This window comes from Caenorhabditis briggsae (genome assembly GCF_000004555.2).
Source record: "Caenorhabditis briggsae complete genome, chrX, whole genome shotgun sequence".
Taxonomy (NCBI): Eukaryota; Metazoa; Nematoda; class Chromadorea; order Rhabditida; family Rhabditidae; genus Caenorhabditis; species Caenorhabditis briggsae.
The window spans coordinates 8,205,901-8,224,566 of NC_013491.2; the positions used below are offsets into that span (position 1 = coordinate 8,205,901).

The 18,666-nt window shown below is 37.8% G+C and overlaps 3 protein-coding genes across 3 annotated transcripts; 2 read left to right on the forward strand and 1 right to left on the reverse strand.

Moving 5' to 3' along the window:
- Positions 1-4,702: 4,702 nt before the first annotated feature.
- On the reverse strand, positions 4,703-5,329 carry CBG14145 (the record flags this gene model as incomplete). Its single annotated transcript, XM_002644287.2, has 3 exons — positions 4,703-4,801; positions 5,004-5,152; positions 5,197-5,329. The coding sequence occupies 3 exons, from the start codon at positions 5,327-5,329 to the stop codon at positions 4,703-4,705; spliced, it is 381 nt and encodes a 126-aa protein (XP_002644333.2).
- Positions 5,330-11,567: 6,238 nt separating this feature from the next.
- Cbr-klp-8 lies at positions 11,568-15,182 on the forward strand (the record flags this gene model as incomplete). The annotated part of the gene is made up of 12 exons (XM_002644288.2): positions 11,568-11,646; positions 11,694-11,779; positions 11,831-11,935; positions 11,991-12,200; positions 12,592-12,777; positions 12,823-12,930; positions 13,428-13,542; positions 13,587-13,696; positions 13,750-14,018; positions 14,069-14,293; positions 14,726-14,844; positions 15,010-15,182. The coding sequence occupies 12 exons, from the start codon at positions 11,568-11,570 to the stop codon at positions 15,180-15,182; spliced, it is 1,785 nt and encodes a 594-aa protein (XP_002644334.2).
- Positions 15,183-15,519: 337 nt separating this feature from the next.
- On the forward strand, positions 15,520-18,664 carry CBG14147 (the record flags this gene model as incomplete). Its single annotated transcript, XM_002644289.1, has 11 exons — positions 15,520-15,612; positions 15,665-15,771; positions 16,338-16,432; positions 16,765-16,888; positions 17,251-17,375; positions 17,423-17,532; positions 17,580-17,671; positions 17,699-18,089; positions 18,135-18,272; positions 18,321-18,422; positions 18,470-18,664. 11 exons carry the CDS (start codon positions 15,520-15,522, stop codon positions 18,662-18,664), a joined length of 1,572 nt encoding a protein of 523 aa, XP_002644335.1.
- Between the last annotated feature and the right edge of the window lie 2 nt (positions 18,665-18,666).

An 18,666-nucleotide genomic window follows, 5' to 3' on the forward strand; every position in this document is an offset into this window, starting at 1 on the left:
TGGAGCATAGATTAGAGCATACACAAAGCATGAAACAGCTTTTCCTGTCAAAATATGCCGGAAGTTTGTTTGCGGGACGTTGGTCAAAAGCATAATTAAAAAACTTTTTTTGGTGGAAAAATAGGAACAAATGCGGAAGGCCGGGACATAAAAAGAAGGGAACCTGAAAAGTGACGTATGTTTGGTTCTTGCATTCTTGCTTTTTCGAGGGGTCGAAAAACTCATTAGCTGAATTATTCAGGTTTAGTTCTATCTTTGTGTGAGCAATGTATTTATTTCGAAAAAAACAGATGCACAAGACAACAAGCATTGGGGTCAAAAGATGGGGATTCTGAAAGCTTTGAAGTTGAACCGGACTATGAAGTACGTCTGAGAGTTATTTATATTCAGAAAAAAAAATTTTAAAATGGTTTTTGTTTAATTCCAAACATACTGTATTTTCGTTGGTCAAGTATGCAGACCTAGATTTCTCCTGTGGACAATATCTCAGAAATTCGTTTTCTTTACAAATAAACCCAGACTTTGTCAACCCAGATTTACATAAAAACTTCAGAATATTTCGAGAATAGCTAAACAGACACTTCTGGAAGTATTAGAATCCGCTTGCCAATTTTAGCGGAGTCATATCAGTTTCAGTACCAAAAATCGCGTTTTCAATTCACCAACACTGATTTGAAGGCCATTTTCTCAGCTTCTAGGACGTTCTATTCTTTTCAATATTTTTCTGGGGTCGATAAGACTAACAAAACATATTTCGGTAATTTAAAAGCTTTCCAAAATCGGAGTGTCATTAATCATTGTTTTTTACAAAAAGACTTGGGAAAACTTTTGAAGAAGGGATACTTTTCACCACCAATAGCTCAGAAAAACCAAGATGATACTTTGGGTACTTCACTTGCCGTTTAAAACTTTGGTTTTTCATTGTCCTAGACGAATTTATTTATTTATTTATTTCAACGAAAGGGAGAAAACCACCAACACGTGAAATGTCTATGAAACTAGGAGATATAACAGGGACAAACATTTGTATTAAATGGGAGATGGAGGAAAAACCGAGTTAGTAATTAGTTGAATTCAAGACAAGAAAATGTTTTAGATCACAGGATAATAGTCGATTTTTGAAAGCCGCTGACTGAAAGCCGATGACTGAATTGCAATAAAAAGTTGATGGACACTAACTTGTTCAAGAATTGTTTGTGTTTTTCTGAATGATATCAAGTTTTAAATTCTTAGAAACTGTTTATGATCATTTTTCTTTCTCAAGAAAGGTCTCCAGATAAACTTTAGATCGTTTTTTATAAAACTCTTGAAAATTTGCTGAGAACTTATGTTTTAAGGTATTATTGGGCAGAAAATGATGTGAAGTTTCTGACTTGACATTTGAATTTTTCAATAAGTTTGAAAATGTTTTTCAAAATGTGTGAAATGCCAAAACAACAAAACCCGTCAAAAGTTTAATAATTTGTCATGTTACACCAAATGTTCTGGACTCAATTCCAATAACAAATCGGTGGGATTTTAGAAACGTGTATTTTTATTGAGAGTGGTAGAAGTGTGTAACATCATTTTCAGCACCAGCCGGTAGCCTGAATTGTCAGATTTGTATTTCAGCAGCCTGTTTTCTAATGAATACAATCGCGAAATGAGGAACCGTCTGACACATATTGAAAAAAAATGTTGGAAATGTTCCACTAGAAATTGAAAATTGAGACAAAAAAATGAGCTTCAGAATGATTTCATTGTTTTGATTCACAAGCAGACCTCAACAACTTGTAAACACCAAATTTCAATGTGAATCTCATGATAGGTCAAGAACAGTTTATCTAGACACTTCTAAAAAGTTCAGAGACCGCTCGCCAGTTTCAGTCGAGTTTTACCAGTTTCAGTGCAAAATCACCACTTTTTTAAAGACAATTATCTCAGCTTCTAAATGTAAGACGCGTCAGAACATGACATTTGTAATGTTTTGCCTAGAATTGAATGAAATTTTGTAACTCGGACATTTTTTTATTGAATTTGTTTTTCAATTTTTCCATCACTTGAGTTTATTTAAAAATAAGAGATATCTGAAATATGAAATTTTATTGGGCTCTGATCATAACACAACAACTTTTATCTTCTTAAACGTCATAGAAGTTGAGGAAATCGTCTTTTGAAATCACAAGTTTGGGTACTGAAACCAGTATAACCTGGCTGAATCTGAACCAAAATCTGGGTTTACAAGGTGTCAAGGTGTCAGGTGTTGAGTCATTTTTGCCCATTTTTCTATTAATTATGCAGAAAGTTTCAACAATCCGATCATCAATCTCTATCCGACACAGAATAATCACCGAGACCGAGTTCGAAGATCGAGCTCATTTCTGCAGCAGAAGAAATTGCAAAAAATCACGTTTTTCCCGTGGTCAAGAATTAACGGACCACTCACTATTTGTTGTAAAAAAAGGAGATATGGAACATGAGCAGTTGGTTAAGGAGAAAAAAGGGGTCGGGGACTTTGTTTTGGAAATTTTTTCAAATAATTAGGTTTTATTGTCATCTTAATTTAAACATCGGTAATTAACCAATCATAATTTAGACTTTTTGGTATCAAGTTTTAGGCCTTTTTCAACGAATTTTGAGGGACTGAAATGCCAAAACAAAATTTTGAAACTGTAAATGTAGTCGAAATCCATTTCAAACGGGAATCTTAAAAAACAACTGAATTTGATTCTGATTTTTCAAATTTCCAGATTGTTAAAATTCTTTCTATTAGGGTGTTTCATAAAAAATTTCGTTTTTTGGTACCACTCTTTGAACAAAGATAACTTCAGCGAAACTCATGTTCATTAAACAAACTATGCATCATTCGAATTTGTAGTTTTTTGCCTACAATATGCGTTTTTGAAAATTACATGATGATAGAAACCAGAGAGCCAGGAAGTGACGAAACCTTGGACATCCTTTTTTGCATAGGCTATTTTAAAGGTGGGGGGACATGAAAAAAAATAATGTTCTCGAAATTTCGTTTAAATATGCCCCTCGAGGAGTTGAACTTGTTGGGGCGATGATTGAGGGTACGGCGCCGCTACCGACTGAGCTACACGGGCAAAGAGAAAGCGGCCGCCCGATTGCATACATAAAGGCGAGGACGACAGCTGTACGCAGAGTGACATTAAGCGTTGTACACCGTCACGGTAGAATGCATATTCTGGCCTCAAAAATCCCCTGTAAAATCTCCTGTCCCCCCACCTTTAATGTACTGGTTCTCTTCGGTGAGGTTATCAAGATGTTTGAGAAAACGGTAATCAATTAAGACGATGTCGGCAAGTATGGTGGATAACTGATGATTTTGTAACCCAACAAATTCAGTTTTTGAGTCGCAATGATTGCAACATGTGAAATGGAGTTGTTGTCGAGTAGGATTGTGCCATATTTTTTGACTAGTGCCGGAATTTGGATAACACATTTTTTTCTGTTTTTTGACAATTGTAAACCGTAGTGTTAGTTTTTCATTTTTTCAGGACGTTGTAATGAATAAAACCAATTTTGTTGTAGTAAAAAGCCAATTCTTCGTCATACGCCACAATTCGATTCAAAAAATGATCATTTTTCTATCATATGAGATGATTTCACAAACTAAAGAAATGTTGCCATTTTTGACGATGGTTCAGTTCATGAGAAACCCATTTATCTAGTTTTTTTTTGTATTCTCCATTTTTATATATGTCTCGAAATTGTTCCAATGCTGACTTCAAGCGCTGCTGAATGTTCCCGGACAGTCAATCTCGGATCCCCTTCCACCACTCTTCAGAATTCCTTCCACGATACTTTTTTTCTTCGAGAAGTGTATTTCCACATGTGAATTTTGTGAACCATCGCTGTACTCTTTTTTTTGTTAGCACTTTTTTCTGCGAAAACACGGTTAATATTTTCGGTTGTCTCGGTTGCATTTCGGTTGAGCACGTATTCGTATTAAAAAGTAGCGAAAAATCCCTTCTTTTCTATGATTTCTCCTCGATGAACCTAGAACATTATGAAACATGTTAGGTAAGAATTTTGGACGACTTGATTAGATGTGTGAGAAACAAAAAAAATTGATATTAGAACGAGCCATCGCAGAGAAAACTGCGCTCGAAAAAAAACGACATTATTTATGGAACACCCTAATATCATTCCAAGTTACTTCGGAAAACCCTTTTATCATGTGGGGTGTCAGTGAGTTTTACGATTTCAGAAATTCAGAATATTTCAGCTTTCGAGGTTTTCGAAATACAATGCAAAATCAAGAAGTCCCGTTTATGTTTTCGATAAAAACCATATTATTTTTCTTTCCCACTCTTCCAGTAAATTAGTGATCGCTATCAACCGCCCACGTAATCATTGGCCATAGAAAATGTTCGCAAATATTTCTTCGAACGCATCGTACTTTATTTCCAAACATGTTAGCTATTGGAATAATCCAAAGCTCCAGACAGAAAATAAGCTAATAGGTTAGGACGGACAGGTGACAGACAAAATATATATCATACGAACTTGAATCACGTCATTCCTTAGTCAGTGAGACAGTTGATTTAAAGAACGGAAGTGAATAAGGAACAAATATAAAACATGACGATTGGAATTGGGTGGAGAGGATGATTAATAGAAATGACGGTGGTGGTGGAATTCAAAAAAGGAATATATTAGAATTGTACACTCTGAAAGATGGTGGATCTGATTTTTCTTATTCCTCGTTGGTGCGCTTGACAGATTGAACTCTCTTCAAGATGCTGCTCATTTGCTTCTTGAACTCCTCGTCTTCCGATTGGTTTTGGGACATGCGCTGGAAAATTGAATTTTTATCAATTTTGGACTTTTCTTATTTTGATATATCGCTCTTATTTATTGTTTTTGTTGCTCTTTGAAGTTTCTACTTGTTGTTATTCATAATTCATTTTGTACTTGGGGCGACTTCTAGCCTTTGTAGTAGAAAAATACATATAAACACTGGTGTTTGGACTTTTAAATAGAATTTAGGACCCTACCTCATGGAAGCTACGACGTCTCTTCTCACGCTCCTCCTTTTGTTGCTTCAACGTCTCCATCATTCTGTCGTTGTGAGCCTTCAGACGCTCCTCCATCTTAGACATGTAGTCGTTAAGATGATCAAGTTGAGTGTCAAGCTTGCGGATCTCTAAAAATATTCAGATGTTTTTATTATAATTAGTTGACACTGACCCTCAGTCTCCTCGGTCACTTCTCCTTCATTCAGCGCTTCGATTCCACGTGCCAGTGCAGAGTGGGCAGCGGCGTTGACGTTGCGCTCACGCATCTTAACAATAGGCTCTTGCTCTTTCTGCTCAACAACCATTGTTCGTGAGAGATGCTGAAATACGAAAATGAGTTACAGTAGAGGGCATTGACGTTTGAATAAATAAAAAGTGCGAAGATCGTGAGACTGGAAGAAAGAAAGGAATGAAAAATGGAATAAACGATCAAGTGAGAAAAAGAAAAAAGGGACCAGAATTTTTTTTCGAACGAATGATAGAGGACGGTAAAAGGTAGGACACTGAACGCTTCTCTTTTTTTTGGGATGCCAAAAGCCGGTTGGTAGAGAGGAGGAAAGACACAGAGTGCGACGCCTAAGAAATTTGTTATCTTTTCGAATTAGAGAGTCAACGTAAATGCCACACAATTCTCCTCACTTTTGATTAAAAGACTAGTGAAGAAGGGGTGAACTGTTTGGGGGTGTGGAGGCTTTTTTCTCCTTCCTCGAAAATCAAATAAGATTTTTAGTTATGAAAAAGTTAAGGTTAAAAGTATCAACATTCAAACCTCCTTACTTCCCACTTACCAGTGTGAGTCAGAATAGACCGGTAGAACTGGGAGGAAAAGGGGACTATAAGAATAAAAAACATTCAACAAATACCTGGAGAACGCCCCACACAGTTGGTTCGGGGCGAGATGACTAACTAAACAGTATGAACAATTAGATCTGAAAGTGGGCAAAAATGAGAAGTGGAAGGGGGTGGAAAACGAAGAGAGGAAGGGATGGTGGTGAAATCGTATAGTTTTGGTTGAAAAGTGGAAAGAGGGAAGGAGACATACGATTTGAAAAAGGCGGGTATCACCATCATACAGTTTATCAGCTCAATTACACTGTGCCGATTTAAGATAAGGCGTGGTTGTGTCCCCTCTCTGTACTAAACTGACCTGCGTGCTGTACTGCTTTTATAACCCTTTTGTTCATGGTGCTCTGAGAAAGAAAGTGTTTGATAAGAACTGGGAAAGTGCTCCAGAGGGGACGGGCCAAGGGGAATACTGTTTTGAATTTCCTTCCTAATGGGGAAATGTTGAAACTCATAACTTGAAACTGACATTTCATGTCCAGATAAAAAGTTCAAATCACACAAAAATTAGAAAGCGGCGGAAGTCTGAAAATGCACTTTGAGCAAACACACACCGAGTCATCTGTTAATTTTCTGTCTGAAATTGAAACTAGAATTTGATTAGAGAATCAGATTATAAGTTTAAGTAAACTTTGAAAAAATAATCTGCGACACATCGAGGTTCAGCAAGATTATGATGGCAAAATCAAAAATTGGAACTGAATGTGCTATAAATTGGTTAGTCATGATACATTTTACTTGAAATCAGGTTTGAGGGACCAGACAAAAATTTGATATTGCAAACGTAATATTGCATCGTTTTAAAATTACCTATTCCAAAAAATATAATTAAGACCTATTCCATTAAAGCTCATTTTGGCTACTAACAAAGTTAACTGGTTAATTAGCCGTAAAACCAATAGTAAAAGGGCCTATATTGTAAAGTTTGAGGCACAACCTCAATTTATATGAAAGTTATCGAACCAACTGACGAAACACTTTTTATATTCTGATAAGCAATTTAGCAGTACACATCATTTTCTATGTCTTGGACAGGAGCCTATTGAAGTTAGCTAACATTTGAACTTGAGCGGCTATTCTAATATAGGTTTTACGGTTTTCTCTATTTGAAAAAAAACTAGATCAATAATTTTATTAAAATTTAAAAAAATGATCGATTTATAGCAAAAAATAGAAAAAAAATATATTTCCTGAGTATTTATCATGTAACTTAATTTCTCAGAAATACAACTCACATATTTTTTGTTTTACACTTCTAACTTAGTTTTCTAGTTTTCCTTATGTTCACCTAACAAATTTCGTCTAGTTTTTGCTGTTTGATAACAAAACCTCGCCATTTTTTCACGCCTGGCCAGTCGTCCTAATCTTTTGCCCCAATTCGATAATTTTAGAGTCAAAACGACAGACACATATTTCCTGTTTACACCAGATGAGTTCTGAAGAATGGGACAAAGACATGACGTTTGCTCCAAACCGGAAATTAAGAAGGAAAACACTAAATGGAACTCAAAAAAGAACACCCAAATCGACAAAAACATGAGGGGATATTCCGGAGGAGCGGCGGTATACAGACTGCAAAAAAGGTTTGTTCGGAGTGCTTACCGTTCGGCTCATCTTTTGGAAGGAGAGAAACACGGTGGGTGGTGGTGGAGACTAGTGTTGCGACGACCACACATTGTCTCCTTTCCGTCATTAGTCACTTTGCCCTTGTTGGCAAATATGTTTTTTGGATTCATTCCCGCGTAGAGATTCATGATGATTTCGTAACCCCCACAACGGAAAGAACAATGATGTATCGAGTTAAGTGATTCGAAAAAAAAGGCACTGCCGGCTGAATTGGGTGTGGCACTTGCGAAATGAATGAAAAGAGAAAGATCGTCCTTCTTTATGCTAAACGTCAAGGCCAAACCGAATGTCGGAAGAGAAAGATAGAGAGATGATGGCGGTGGAGGAAGGTTCCAAAAACACTGGAAGCGAAAGTAGAAGTTCAATTGAAGTATTAGTGAAAGCGAAAATCTGTTCATTCTTTTTCTTTTTGCTTTCTCTATTCCACAAAAGTTGCCCCTACAGTACCAACCAGTTCGATTCTTCTAAATAGTTCAATGTTTTTTCCATGAATTGCGTCAGCAGTATATACGCAGAAAAGTCGAATATGATAAGGAAGACAACACTCTGAAAACTATCAGAAAATAGTTTTGTTTGTCTATTATACGAATCGTATAGTAGTCTATGAACGTTTTTGTGCAAAAAGGTTTACTTGTTTGAAAGGTAGAACTACGTCAGTACTGTTAAGCGATAAGCGCAGAGTGCAATTCCGGGCGGAAATTTGAATTGTGAAATTTGAAATTTGATATTTTTTTGATAGAAAAATCATGAACAAATGTCGTTAAGCTACGTGTTCCTCTCTTCTACAAAACTCTATTTGCATAAATCCTGCATTTGCATATTCGGATCTAATCCGACAGCATTTTCCTTTACACCTCTACACAGTTTCGCTTCTATAAACTTGATTGATTCATTTGTAGAAATAAAAACGACCAGGGTGAAGTGAAATCGAAAAAGACAGGAAGAGAAGAAGAAGAACGAACACACCGAAATAATTTGGGGCGTCAAGAATGAAGAGAAGAGGTAATGAACGAATGACCCACTTTTCATTATATGCAGTTTTTTTCAACCACAGTGGGACGGCGAAAGAGAGTGGGTGTTAACTTATCGATGAGTAATCGGAAATAATGAAGAAAAATGGTGGCAAGAAAGATTTTACGACTAAGGATGGAGAAAAGATGGATAAGTCAGGGTGGGAGGAGATAAGGAAATGGGGAAACACCCTCGAAAGAGATAAAAATTACTGAATGGATCATCAAAAAGAAGTATGAGATCATTTCAAATAGATCATCTTGAAACGCATCAATTATAATTCAGAAGAACGTGTTTCGGTGAATATCAAAAAGGTTTTGATGGCGTTTTAACTTTTTCCGTTGTCTGAGACAAAATTGCGTCGAAGATCTGACCAGAAATCAGTTTGAAAACAGAAGAACGTTTCAAAATCGTTTGCCTTATGAAATTACGCAATAAAAGAAAAAATCCCCTCAAATCGTGCCTAACTATGAAGTTCTGTAGATTCTGAAGGGGAGATTTCCCTAGAAGTTTGTTGAAAATCCCATATTGCTAAAAAAAATTGTGAAGCTTAATTTTTCACTTTGAGCCTATTTAGCTCCATTCATGTCACAGATTAAAAAAAAAGGTCAACCGACACAACTTTTTTGATATTTTGTTAAACGTTATATGAGATGACAATTTTCAGATTTCTTTCACGGGAATTGAGATATATGGGCTTAAAGTTGACGGTTTGGGGATATTTACATAATTTCGCGGGTTTAGAACAACATTATACCCAAAATACGCACCCGGTTACTGAAAATTATTTTTACAAAAATTGCAGATATTGAAAAATTTCTGTTTGGCAGGTCTGAATCACAATTCAAAAACTGTTTATCTAAATTTTTAAAAAGAGAGGAGCGAGCTCGCGCCATAGGTGCATCATCTAGACGTTTGGAGCGTTGGAGGAGGGACAAGCAAGCTAGTTCCATTCAACATTTCGAGAAAAGAAGTTGGTGATTTGAGAAGGAACATTTTACCTGGACCAGGTGCTGCCCTAAAAATCAGTTGGGGGGGGGGGGGGTGTGAGTCCTTGAAAAATGTTGAAAAATCGTTTTCTAATAATTAAAAAAAACTTGATTGAAATTTCTTATAATTCCCTACCTGAGATTTTAGGATAATTGAAAATTGGAAATTTTAAGAATGCGACTAGTTTAGTTGAAATTAGGAACTAGAAAAGAACAGGATAAAACAATAAAAAAAACAAATATTTTCCAAAACAAGGCTCTTGACTTTATACTAAAACTAATAACAAAACTATTTTTTACATCCGGTGCGATAAGAGCACCTGAAATTCGTAAACCCTGTCGCACTATCTGTAATACGACGTTAAGGATCAAACCAGAGAGGAAAAATATTTGCATAAGTAGTTATACACTATACATGTACAAAACACTGAGTGACACTGAACTCAACAAGGTCTAAAGTTCAATGGTAGGAAAAAATGACTGAATTACAACCCAAAAATTCAATGTCATCCAAACAATTGAAAAAATGTGAAGAACCTACAGCACACACACAAAATCGTACTCATCCACCCAAAATTAACAAAAATGTGTGCCGTTGGAATCGAAATCGGTGGTGATGATTCTCTCTTTTTCAATTGTTGGTTACGCAAACAAAACTAGAACTGATGCCTCTAGTTGTATAATATTTATCTATCTTTTATTGGAAGTTGTTTTAACTCACACAGTTTGACTGTCCTCATTTTTTTTTCAACCGATTACCATACGAGTAGAATAATGGAAGTGAATTCCATTACTGGATAGAATGGAATTAGGGCAGAAAAATGGAAAATATAGAGGAAGAAAAACAGTTTCACATATTCAGAGACCGTATTCATTAAATTCTATTCGCGAACTGTTTTCTTTTTAAAAATCAATTAGAAGAAAGTGAAAATTGAAGAAAAACTAATTTCTTTTCGGAAAATCCTAATATTTTTGTGAATTAAGGATATTTCGTTGGACGCATAAACTTAATTTTGCGAATTTTCTTATTTAAAAAATATTATTTAATCATAGAATAGTGTGACAAATTCAATGTTATTTAGTTTAGAACCCAATGTTTGTTAGTTTTCAACTGAAAAAAAGTAACTTTTTTTTAAACAACATGAATGGATATAACTGCAATTTTTGAGTGATGTGTCGAAAAATGGGAGTTGAAATTCTACAATTTTTTAGAAAATTTAGTTGAAAAAACAATTTTCTGGTTTTGGTAATCAGAAATCACTGGAATAATGTTCAGTAAACTTCCAAGCTCGCATTTTTACTTTAGAAAATAATTTATGAAAAACTATTACATTTAAGAAAGAAAAACAGCAACCTCGAAGGATTTCAAAACATCTGCGGCTCCTTTGAAGACATGGCGAAAGTATAGAAAAGAAAAAAAAAGCTACATATACACGATGTGCAAGAGGAGAAGCTTTTCATGCATGTCCTTTCTATTTCTGTGTTGTTGCGCAAGAGAGAAAATGGGAAAAGTGGATGCGAAAAACATTTGTCGGTCTTTGGTTTGAAAATGCAAACACGATAATAACCGGTTGCCGAATAAATGTCGCCCTGCACTTTTTTTTGACAAGAGTAACCCTTAATTATCAAAACTTTGTGGTTCATATGAAAATAGTGTTCGAATTCTCTTTAAAAAAACCATGAAAAATATATAATTTGAAAAATTTCAAGTGGAGTTGACTCTATAAACGATGAACAAGATAAATCTAGAACAATTACGTCAAAAATCTAACAAAAACCAACCAATTTGTTCGGATAAATCAATCAAAAGTCAATCCAAAACCAATAAATGGTCCCAACGACACTCCGCTGCGAACGGGCACGCGTTGTTTATCGTAAATCGACACACGCTCTTCTATGTGTCCCCCTCCAACGTTTTTACGTCACTCAAAACCGGTTGTTGCGTGTCTTATTCGCTTAATATCGCTATGCAATCCACAAAGAAATGCTACATTGGATGGATTTTTTTTCTGCTTGTCTATAGGCGTTGCGCCATCAATTTTCAAACGATATAACTTTATTTTTCAGGTTCGCCATGGGGTCAGTGGAGAAATTAAACTCGGATTTGCAAGCGGAACGGCAGAAACTTGCGTTATATGAACGGAATTTACGAGGTAAAATTACTTTTTTAACTTCTCGAACAATTTAAATTAATTTTCAGTTGCTGTGGAAAGCTGTAAAGCTCTGAAAGCTGAGAAAGAGAACCTTGCCAACATAATTGCCGGTTTTGCTTGTGCAGAAGTCAAGGTATTTCATTAGAGTGAGGCTCAGAGTTTCCCCACAAAAACTTTCTTCCAGCCCGGTTCTACTGATATCGATGAATTGAAGCAGAAAATCGCCCTACTGACAAAGGAATTCCAAAGCAAAGAGAGCGCATTGGTCCTTGCGCGCAATTCAGTGTTGGTAAGTGGCCAAGATATCGATTTTCCCTGCGGACCATTATGTGTGTCTGTTGTAGAAGGAGAACCAAGAACTGAAGAAACGGGTGGCCGAGGCGGAGAGTATCCCCAACAGTATGTCGACGAAAACGGGGGACAGTAGTTTTCATTTGGCCGAGTTGGAGCAAAAGTTGCGTAAGGAAATGTCAATGACAAGGAAGTACGAGCAACGGCTACAGCAGATGGAGAATCACATGAAGAATAATTCAGCGAGTGACAATAAAATGGAGGTGAGTGTTTATCTGGTTCAAATTTCAGATTTACCAATGCCAACGGAATGAAAACCTGCATCAAACCTGTCGATGGACCGATCCCATGCAGGCACGGGCCGGCTAGCAACTCGCTTCAAAACTGAAAATCCGATCAAAACGGCACACGAAATGGTAGAGCACGGAAAGCTCTAAAACCTCCGATCAAAATCGACCGGCTTTAAAAGCGGTACCCGTGTTTTGATTTAACTACTAGTTGATGTTTATTGGAGAATGTAGAGTTTACCGAGCTCTATCGGCTGGTGTGTTGCTTTGCCCACAATTTCCAATATGAAACGAGTTATCAGCCGGCCTTTACCGGCCTGGGATCGGTCCGTCGACAAGTATGGCCTAAACAAGTTTCCATTTTTAGCTTGCCAACAAACAGCTCGAAGCAGAAAGAGAGCAGTTCAAGAAACTGTACGAAGACGCTCATGGACGGTCGATCTTTTTGGAGCGCAAGTTTGCGTCGCTTCAACTGGACCAAAAAAGAGATGAAGCAGAAGTTCCAAAACCATCGACTCACGTCGAAGATGATGCGAAGATTACAAAATTAGAAGTTGGAAATAGAAATTGGCTGGCCAAAAAACGTTATTCTTTTCAGGGTCAAATTATGCGCCTGTCTCAACGATGTGATGACAAGGAGAATGAGATATCGGAACTAACATCGGCTATCAGAGCGTTGAAGGAAGAAAAGGAGCAACTTCTGGAGGTAAAACTAGCTGGCATATTCGGTAGCTGGGAAAAGAAGACTGATAACCTTCACCACGGAGTTCAAAAGCCATTATCCAAACTCAGGATGTTAACTCCGAGAAACTTAATCATTGACCATATCATCAGAGAAACAGAGAAACATTAATCATCGCTGATTATGTTAAGAAAAATTGTGCTTAAACCAACCAAAAAACTGTTATAAAGCAAAAAATCCTATTAAACCACGGCTGTGAGAAACAGAGCGGCTAGACGCAACCAGTGCCGTGGGTAGGTTGCCGGAAATCAAACTGACCGATTTTTCGAAAACAAGCTCAGCCAAAACCTTCTAGGATCACTAGGCCACCAAATTTTACACATCCCAAAAAAAGACTACTCAAAAAACCGCGGCGCGTCGGGAAAATCTTAAAAGAACTAAACGAGCTACAGGACCCACTACTCTTCTTAAAAATACGAAATTGCTATGACACCTTTCTAACCATTCTGATACATTTTCAGAATCTCAATCACTGCGAAAAGAAGCGATCACTCTCCCCTGTCGACGAATTCTGGTTCAGAGATGGAATGATTGCTGAATATGAGAAATTCAAAAAGGAAAACTCGAATGCCCTAGGTAATGAACCAAGTTGGCCGTTTTTTCCATTTCTTAATATTCAGAATTCTGTTGTCCGGCTCTCCGTGACGATGTTATGTTGCTCATCGAGAAGGCAGTTCAAGAAAATGCAAAGTCCGATCAAGTCAAGCAACAACAGATTCAGATTACAAATGTGAGTGAAATCAAAAAACCCTATTTCCATTTAGAAAACATGTTTTATTTCAGCTGGAACGAACGATTCGAGTGCTCAACGACAAAATCAACTGCAACGACTCATTTCGCGTCGATATCGAGAAGAAGTTGGAGAAAATGAACAACGATATTAGTCAACGTGACAAAGAAATTTCTCGCCAAAAAGACGAAATGAATCACATGAAAGAGAGTTTGCGGTTGGAGAAAAGCAAGAGAAACGAGCTGGAGGAGGATGTGCTTCGACAGAGAAGATGTACTCAAGAGGAAATTGAGTCTCGAGACCAGGAAATTGAAGCGTTCAGGTTATTATTTTGTTGTGGGGGAGAGGTCAATCAATGAAAAGTAATTTCAGAAAGATGCTCGTTACGTTGCGCCACGAGAAGATGGAGAGATCGCAGAATCCTAGAAAGATTTCGAGGCACAATCGTTCTTCAACATATGAGGAGGATCCGGCTACTCGGAGAAGGAGTAGAACGTACTCACAAGATGACACAACAGTTCCGAATGATCCGGATTCGAAGAATGTGTACTATGAGAATCAGTTGACGAAGAAGGATTTTGATATTCAAGAGCTAAGGTGAGAGCGAAAAACTCACGAATTGTGTCTTGTTATAGACTGACGGTGTTATTTAACAAATTTCGAGCAGCTGACATGCCCCAGATAACAATAGCTATGTTTCAGCAAAGCTTTTGTCACTCATGACTATCTTTGAGATTTCGAAAAATGAACACTAAACCGGCTCTATCACCAAAGATGAGTCCTTTTGAGAAAAATGGGTCCTTTTAGAAAAGATGGGTCCTTTCTTTTGCGAGAGAACTCATCTTTACCAATAGAACTTTTTACCGGTTCTGCTCGGAACATTTAGATAGAAGTATATTCATTTGTAGCCAAACAGCGGAAACAGCCACCCGCTGTTTCCGCTCCGAGCTACTGTTGCTAGGAAACATCAGCCTCCGCTTCAATCCCAGTGTAACATTTTTCCCATCACAATACAAATTCATCTTTCAGGAAACAACTCATGGATGTTGAGATACGCCTCCGCGAGAACGAATCCGTCTCTATGTCACGTCAATTGGAATCTGTTGCTCGAAACGAAGAGATGACGGAGAAAGTACGAGTGCTTGAAGGTGAATATTTTTTCTTTGCAAAATTACGGACCGGACTGATGTCCAGCAGGCTCAGCCCGGCCTCGTTGCCAGGAAACGTTTTGAACTATGACGACGATAAAGACGGTCTGGCCGTCGCGGTCATGGCTTCTTCCCGAATTGTTTTTTAAAACTTGAAAATTACAGGGAAACTGCAAATGCTATCTTCCACAAATGAAATCGACTACCTCCGTAACATTTTCACACAATTCCTTCACTCGATGGGATCACCGACACCGGCCAGCAAGTCGATATTGAAGGCGATGGGCAGCGTGCTGAAGGTTCCGATGGCCGAGATGAAAGTGATTGATAAGAAATAGAATAGATTTTGAAATACGATTAGATATTTTTTTTGTATATAATATTTTTTCCGTTTTTTTTAAGCGAATGGTTCGCGGGTCCAACTGCCTTGGTGTATAAGTATTCTGGTTCATATCGAATTATTGAAATTTCAATCACTTGTACTGTTCTTCTTCTTGTGATACTGCTTTGTCATATTTCTTTTCTTTTGATGTTTGCACTTTATCAACAAAAAAACTTTATGCTCTTTTGAATTTTGTCTCGTGATTTTTCTCTTCCCATTGAGGTTTCTACCCTCATATGTACTTTTTGTTTCCAATTCTTCATAATCTCCCATTAACTTTAATTTTCAGCAAAATGAGCAATTATCGATACTCAAAACTCAACGAAGAAGAGATCTCTCTAGAAGACGTTCCATCATCTGCTGGTCAGATTTTCTCTAGGCAAGAGGTAAGGATTTAAAGTTTTACGGTTTTTTTTAAACAAATTTTGGTTTTTCCAGCAAATAATTCAAGAGCAAGATGAGGAGCTGGAGTTGGTGGGAAATTCAGTGAGGACGTTGCGAGGGATGAGTTCGATGATTGGAGATGAGTTGGATCAGCAATCAGTGTGAGTTATTTTTTCTTGAAACTGGGAATATATTCGCAGTGGACCGGAATTTTGACCAAATCGGGCTTGAGAGAGCGCGAAGAAAGTCTGATAGTGTCTTCTAGACGCCTGAAGCCTAATTAAACGCAAGTTTTTAAAATCCAAAAGGAAGCAGACTTTCCAATAAAGTCTGGGGGCAAGGTGGCCGTGGCCGAAGGTTCCCAACGACAACTATCGTTGCCTAAAAATATGATTTTTCGAAAATAAATTCAGAAAACGGAACAAAAATTGATTACGGTAGCTGCCGTTGTGGGACTTTTCGCCACTGCGACCGGTGTTTTTCATCCACATCTCCGAACTGCATTGAGCAAATTTTAGTGTGTGGAATTTTTTAGTTCTCCTCCAAAATCAATTTTTAAACTGAAGAATAACTTGATTGAAACCAAAGAAACGGCAATTTTTTTTCCTTTAGAAAGTAAAAATTATTTTCTCTTTGTTTCATCCTCCCGCGCATCCTAAGAGAAAAAAACACAATTACTTGTGTAAGCCAAAAAAGCCCTCGTTTTCTAACGTTTTCCGTGTTTCAGCATGCTAGATGACCTTGGACAAGAGATGGAATACGCCGAGACAAAGCTGGACACTGCTATGAAGAAAATGGCAAAGCTGACTCACCTTGAAGACGGTAAGGGGGTGTTTTTTCAAACATCGGCAAAACTTTTTTGCTTCCGTTATTGCCTAGTTGGATATTGCATCCTTTCGAACAAAAAACGTTTCGTTTCTTGCGGAAAAGCAGCATTCTCGGCTTTTAACATGCAACGATTTCATCCTGTATTGCCAGTTGAGCCTATTCTCATACCATTTTCGGGACTGCAGAATGACTATGACTTTGACGAGCGTGAAAATTACATGGGTGTCTGTGGACTACACGCTGTGCGCACTGCTCCGTTTCCATGCCTCATAAAACTATGCATGGCAGACAAAGGCAACGGAAACAATTATCTTCTCTCTCCATAGCCACAACTTATTCATTTTGCAGAGTCCAGCCAGTGCAAAATGATCATGGTCCTCTCGGCGTTGCTGTTCTTCCTCATCTTCATTCTCATCATCTGAGCTACTCCACCTTTGACTTTGTCTTTTTGTTTACCCTTTGCCCTATACTCTCAGAGCTCTCAACGTTCCTTCCAATTTTCTCCGTCTAGAAATTAGTTCCGGGTGTAAATAAAACAAAACTATATAGTGTTACAATTCTCAGACTTTTGTTATAATAAAAGTTCTATCGCTTGTGTTTAAAAATTCAGAATCACCACATATATACTGTGCCTCGCAGTACATCTTTACCTGAAATTTTTATGTTATTATTGATCGATGGGCAAGACACTCTCTTCCCAACCCTCGTTCACCTATGCAAACACTTTCACAACTTTCTTGCCTTATCGCAACACGCCAACACTTTCGAATTAACCAATTTTAGATGATTGTTAGAGGGTTGTGGTGACGGAGAATGAAAATTCTACGTGTCTTAGTTGTATATAGTATTTATTCGATTTATTTTGCGGACGCCGTCAAAAATGGAGCCAAGAATGGAACGGATCCCAATGGATACATCGTCTTTTGTCCCTGTATGGGTGAGTTTTAATTTTTGCGGTGTTTAAAAACAATACAATTTTTTCAGGAAGGTTTGGAAATCAAATCGATCAGTTCTTAGGAGTATTGTCATTCGCAAAGTCTTTGGATCGAACTTTAGTGCTGCCAAACTTCATTGAGTTTAATCATCCGGAAACGGTATGTCTTTAATTTGATACGAAAAAGCTAAATCTAGTTGGTTTCAGAAGATGATCCCATTCGAAGTGTTGTTTCAAGTTGGTACTGTTGCCAAATACACTCGAGTGGTAACAATGCACGAGTTCACAAAAAAAATCATGTCAAAAGTGTGGCCGCCAGAGAAGAGAAAAGCATTTTGCTGGAACCCCAGGAAAGCGATCTACGACACAGATGCCGAGCCAGGATGCCATGCAAAAGAAGGAAATCCATTCGGCCCATACTGGGATCAGATTGGAGTCTCATTTGTTGGGGATGAGTATTTTGGAGAAATTCCTGGAGGATTCGAAACCAGTCAGATGGGAAGTCGAAAGAAATGGCTGGAGAAGTTTGGACCGGAAGAGTTTCCTGTTCTGGCATTCCCCAGTGCACCAGCAGCGTTTCCATCCAAAGGAAAGGTGTGGAGTATTCAGAAATATTTGAGATGGTCTTCAAGGATAACAGAGCAAGCCAAGAAGTACATTACGAATAATTTGCAAAAGCCATTTGTAGCTGTGCACTTGCGAAATGACGCTGATTGGGTAATTTTAAAGTGGAATTGTGTGTGAAAGTCTTGTTTTTTGCAGGTCAGAGTTTGTGATCACATTGACTTGGAGAAAAATCGACCTCTTTTTGCTTCTGAGCAGTGTCTAGGAGAAGGACATCATCAAGGACAGCTCACCATGGAGATGTGTATTCCAAACAAACAACAAATCGTGGACATGGTATTTTTCAGCAAATAAATCGCTAGTTTCGATGAAATGTTGTTTCAGATCGTTGAAAAGGTGGGCTCAATAGGCGCCAAGTCAGTATTCGTAGCCAGCGACAAAGATCATATGATTGATGAAATCAATGAGGCCCTAAAGCCGTATGAGGTGCGACTTCCTCTTGTTTGCAGCCAAACAAATAATCGACGTTTCAGATCGAGGCTCATAGACAAGAAGTTGATGACATGTACACATCGCTCGCTATCATGGGACGTTCTGATTTGTTCATTGGCAACTGTGTGTCCACATTTTCGCATATCGTGAAACGGGAAAGAGATCACACTGGACAGTCGCCACGACCATCCGCATTTTTTGGAGTCCGATCCGCCAGGAGACATATTGATTTATAGTT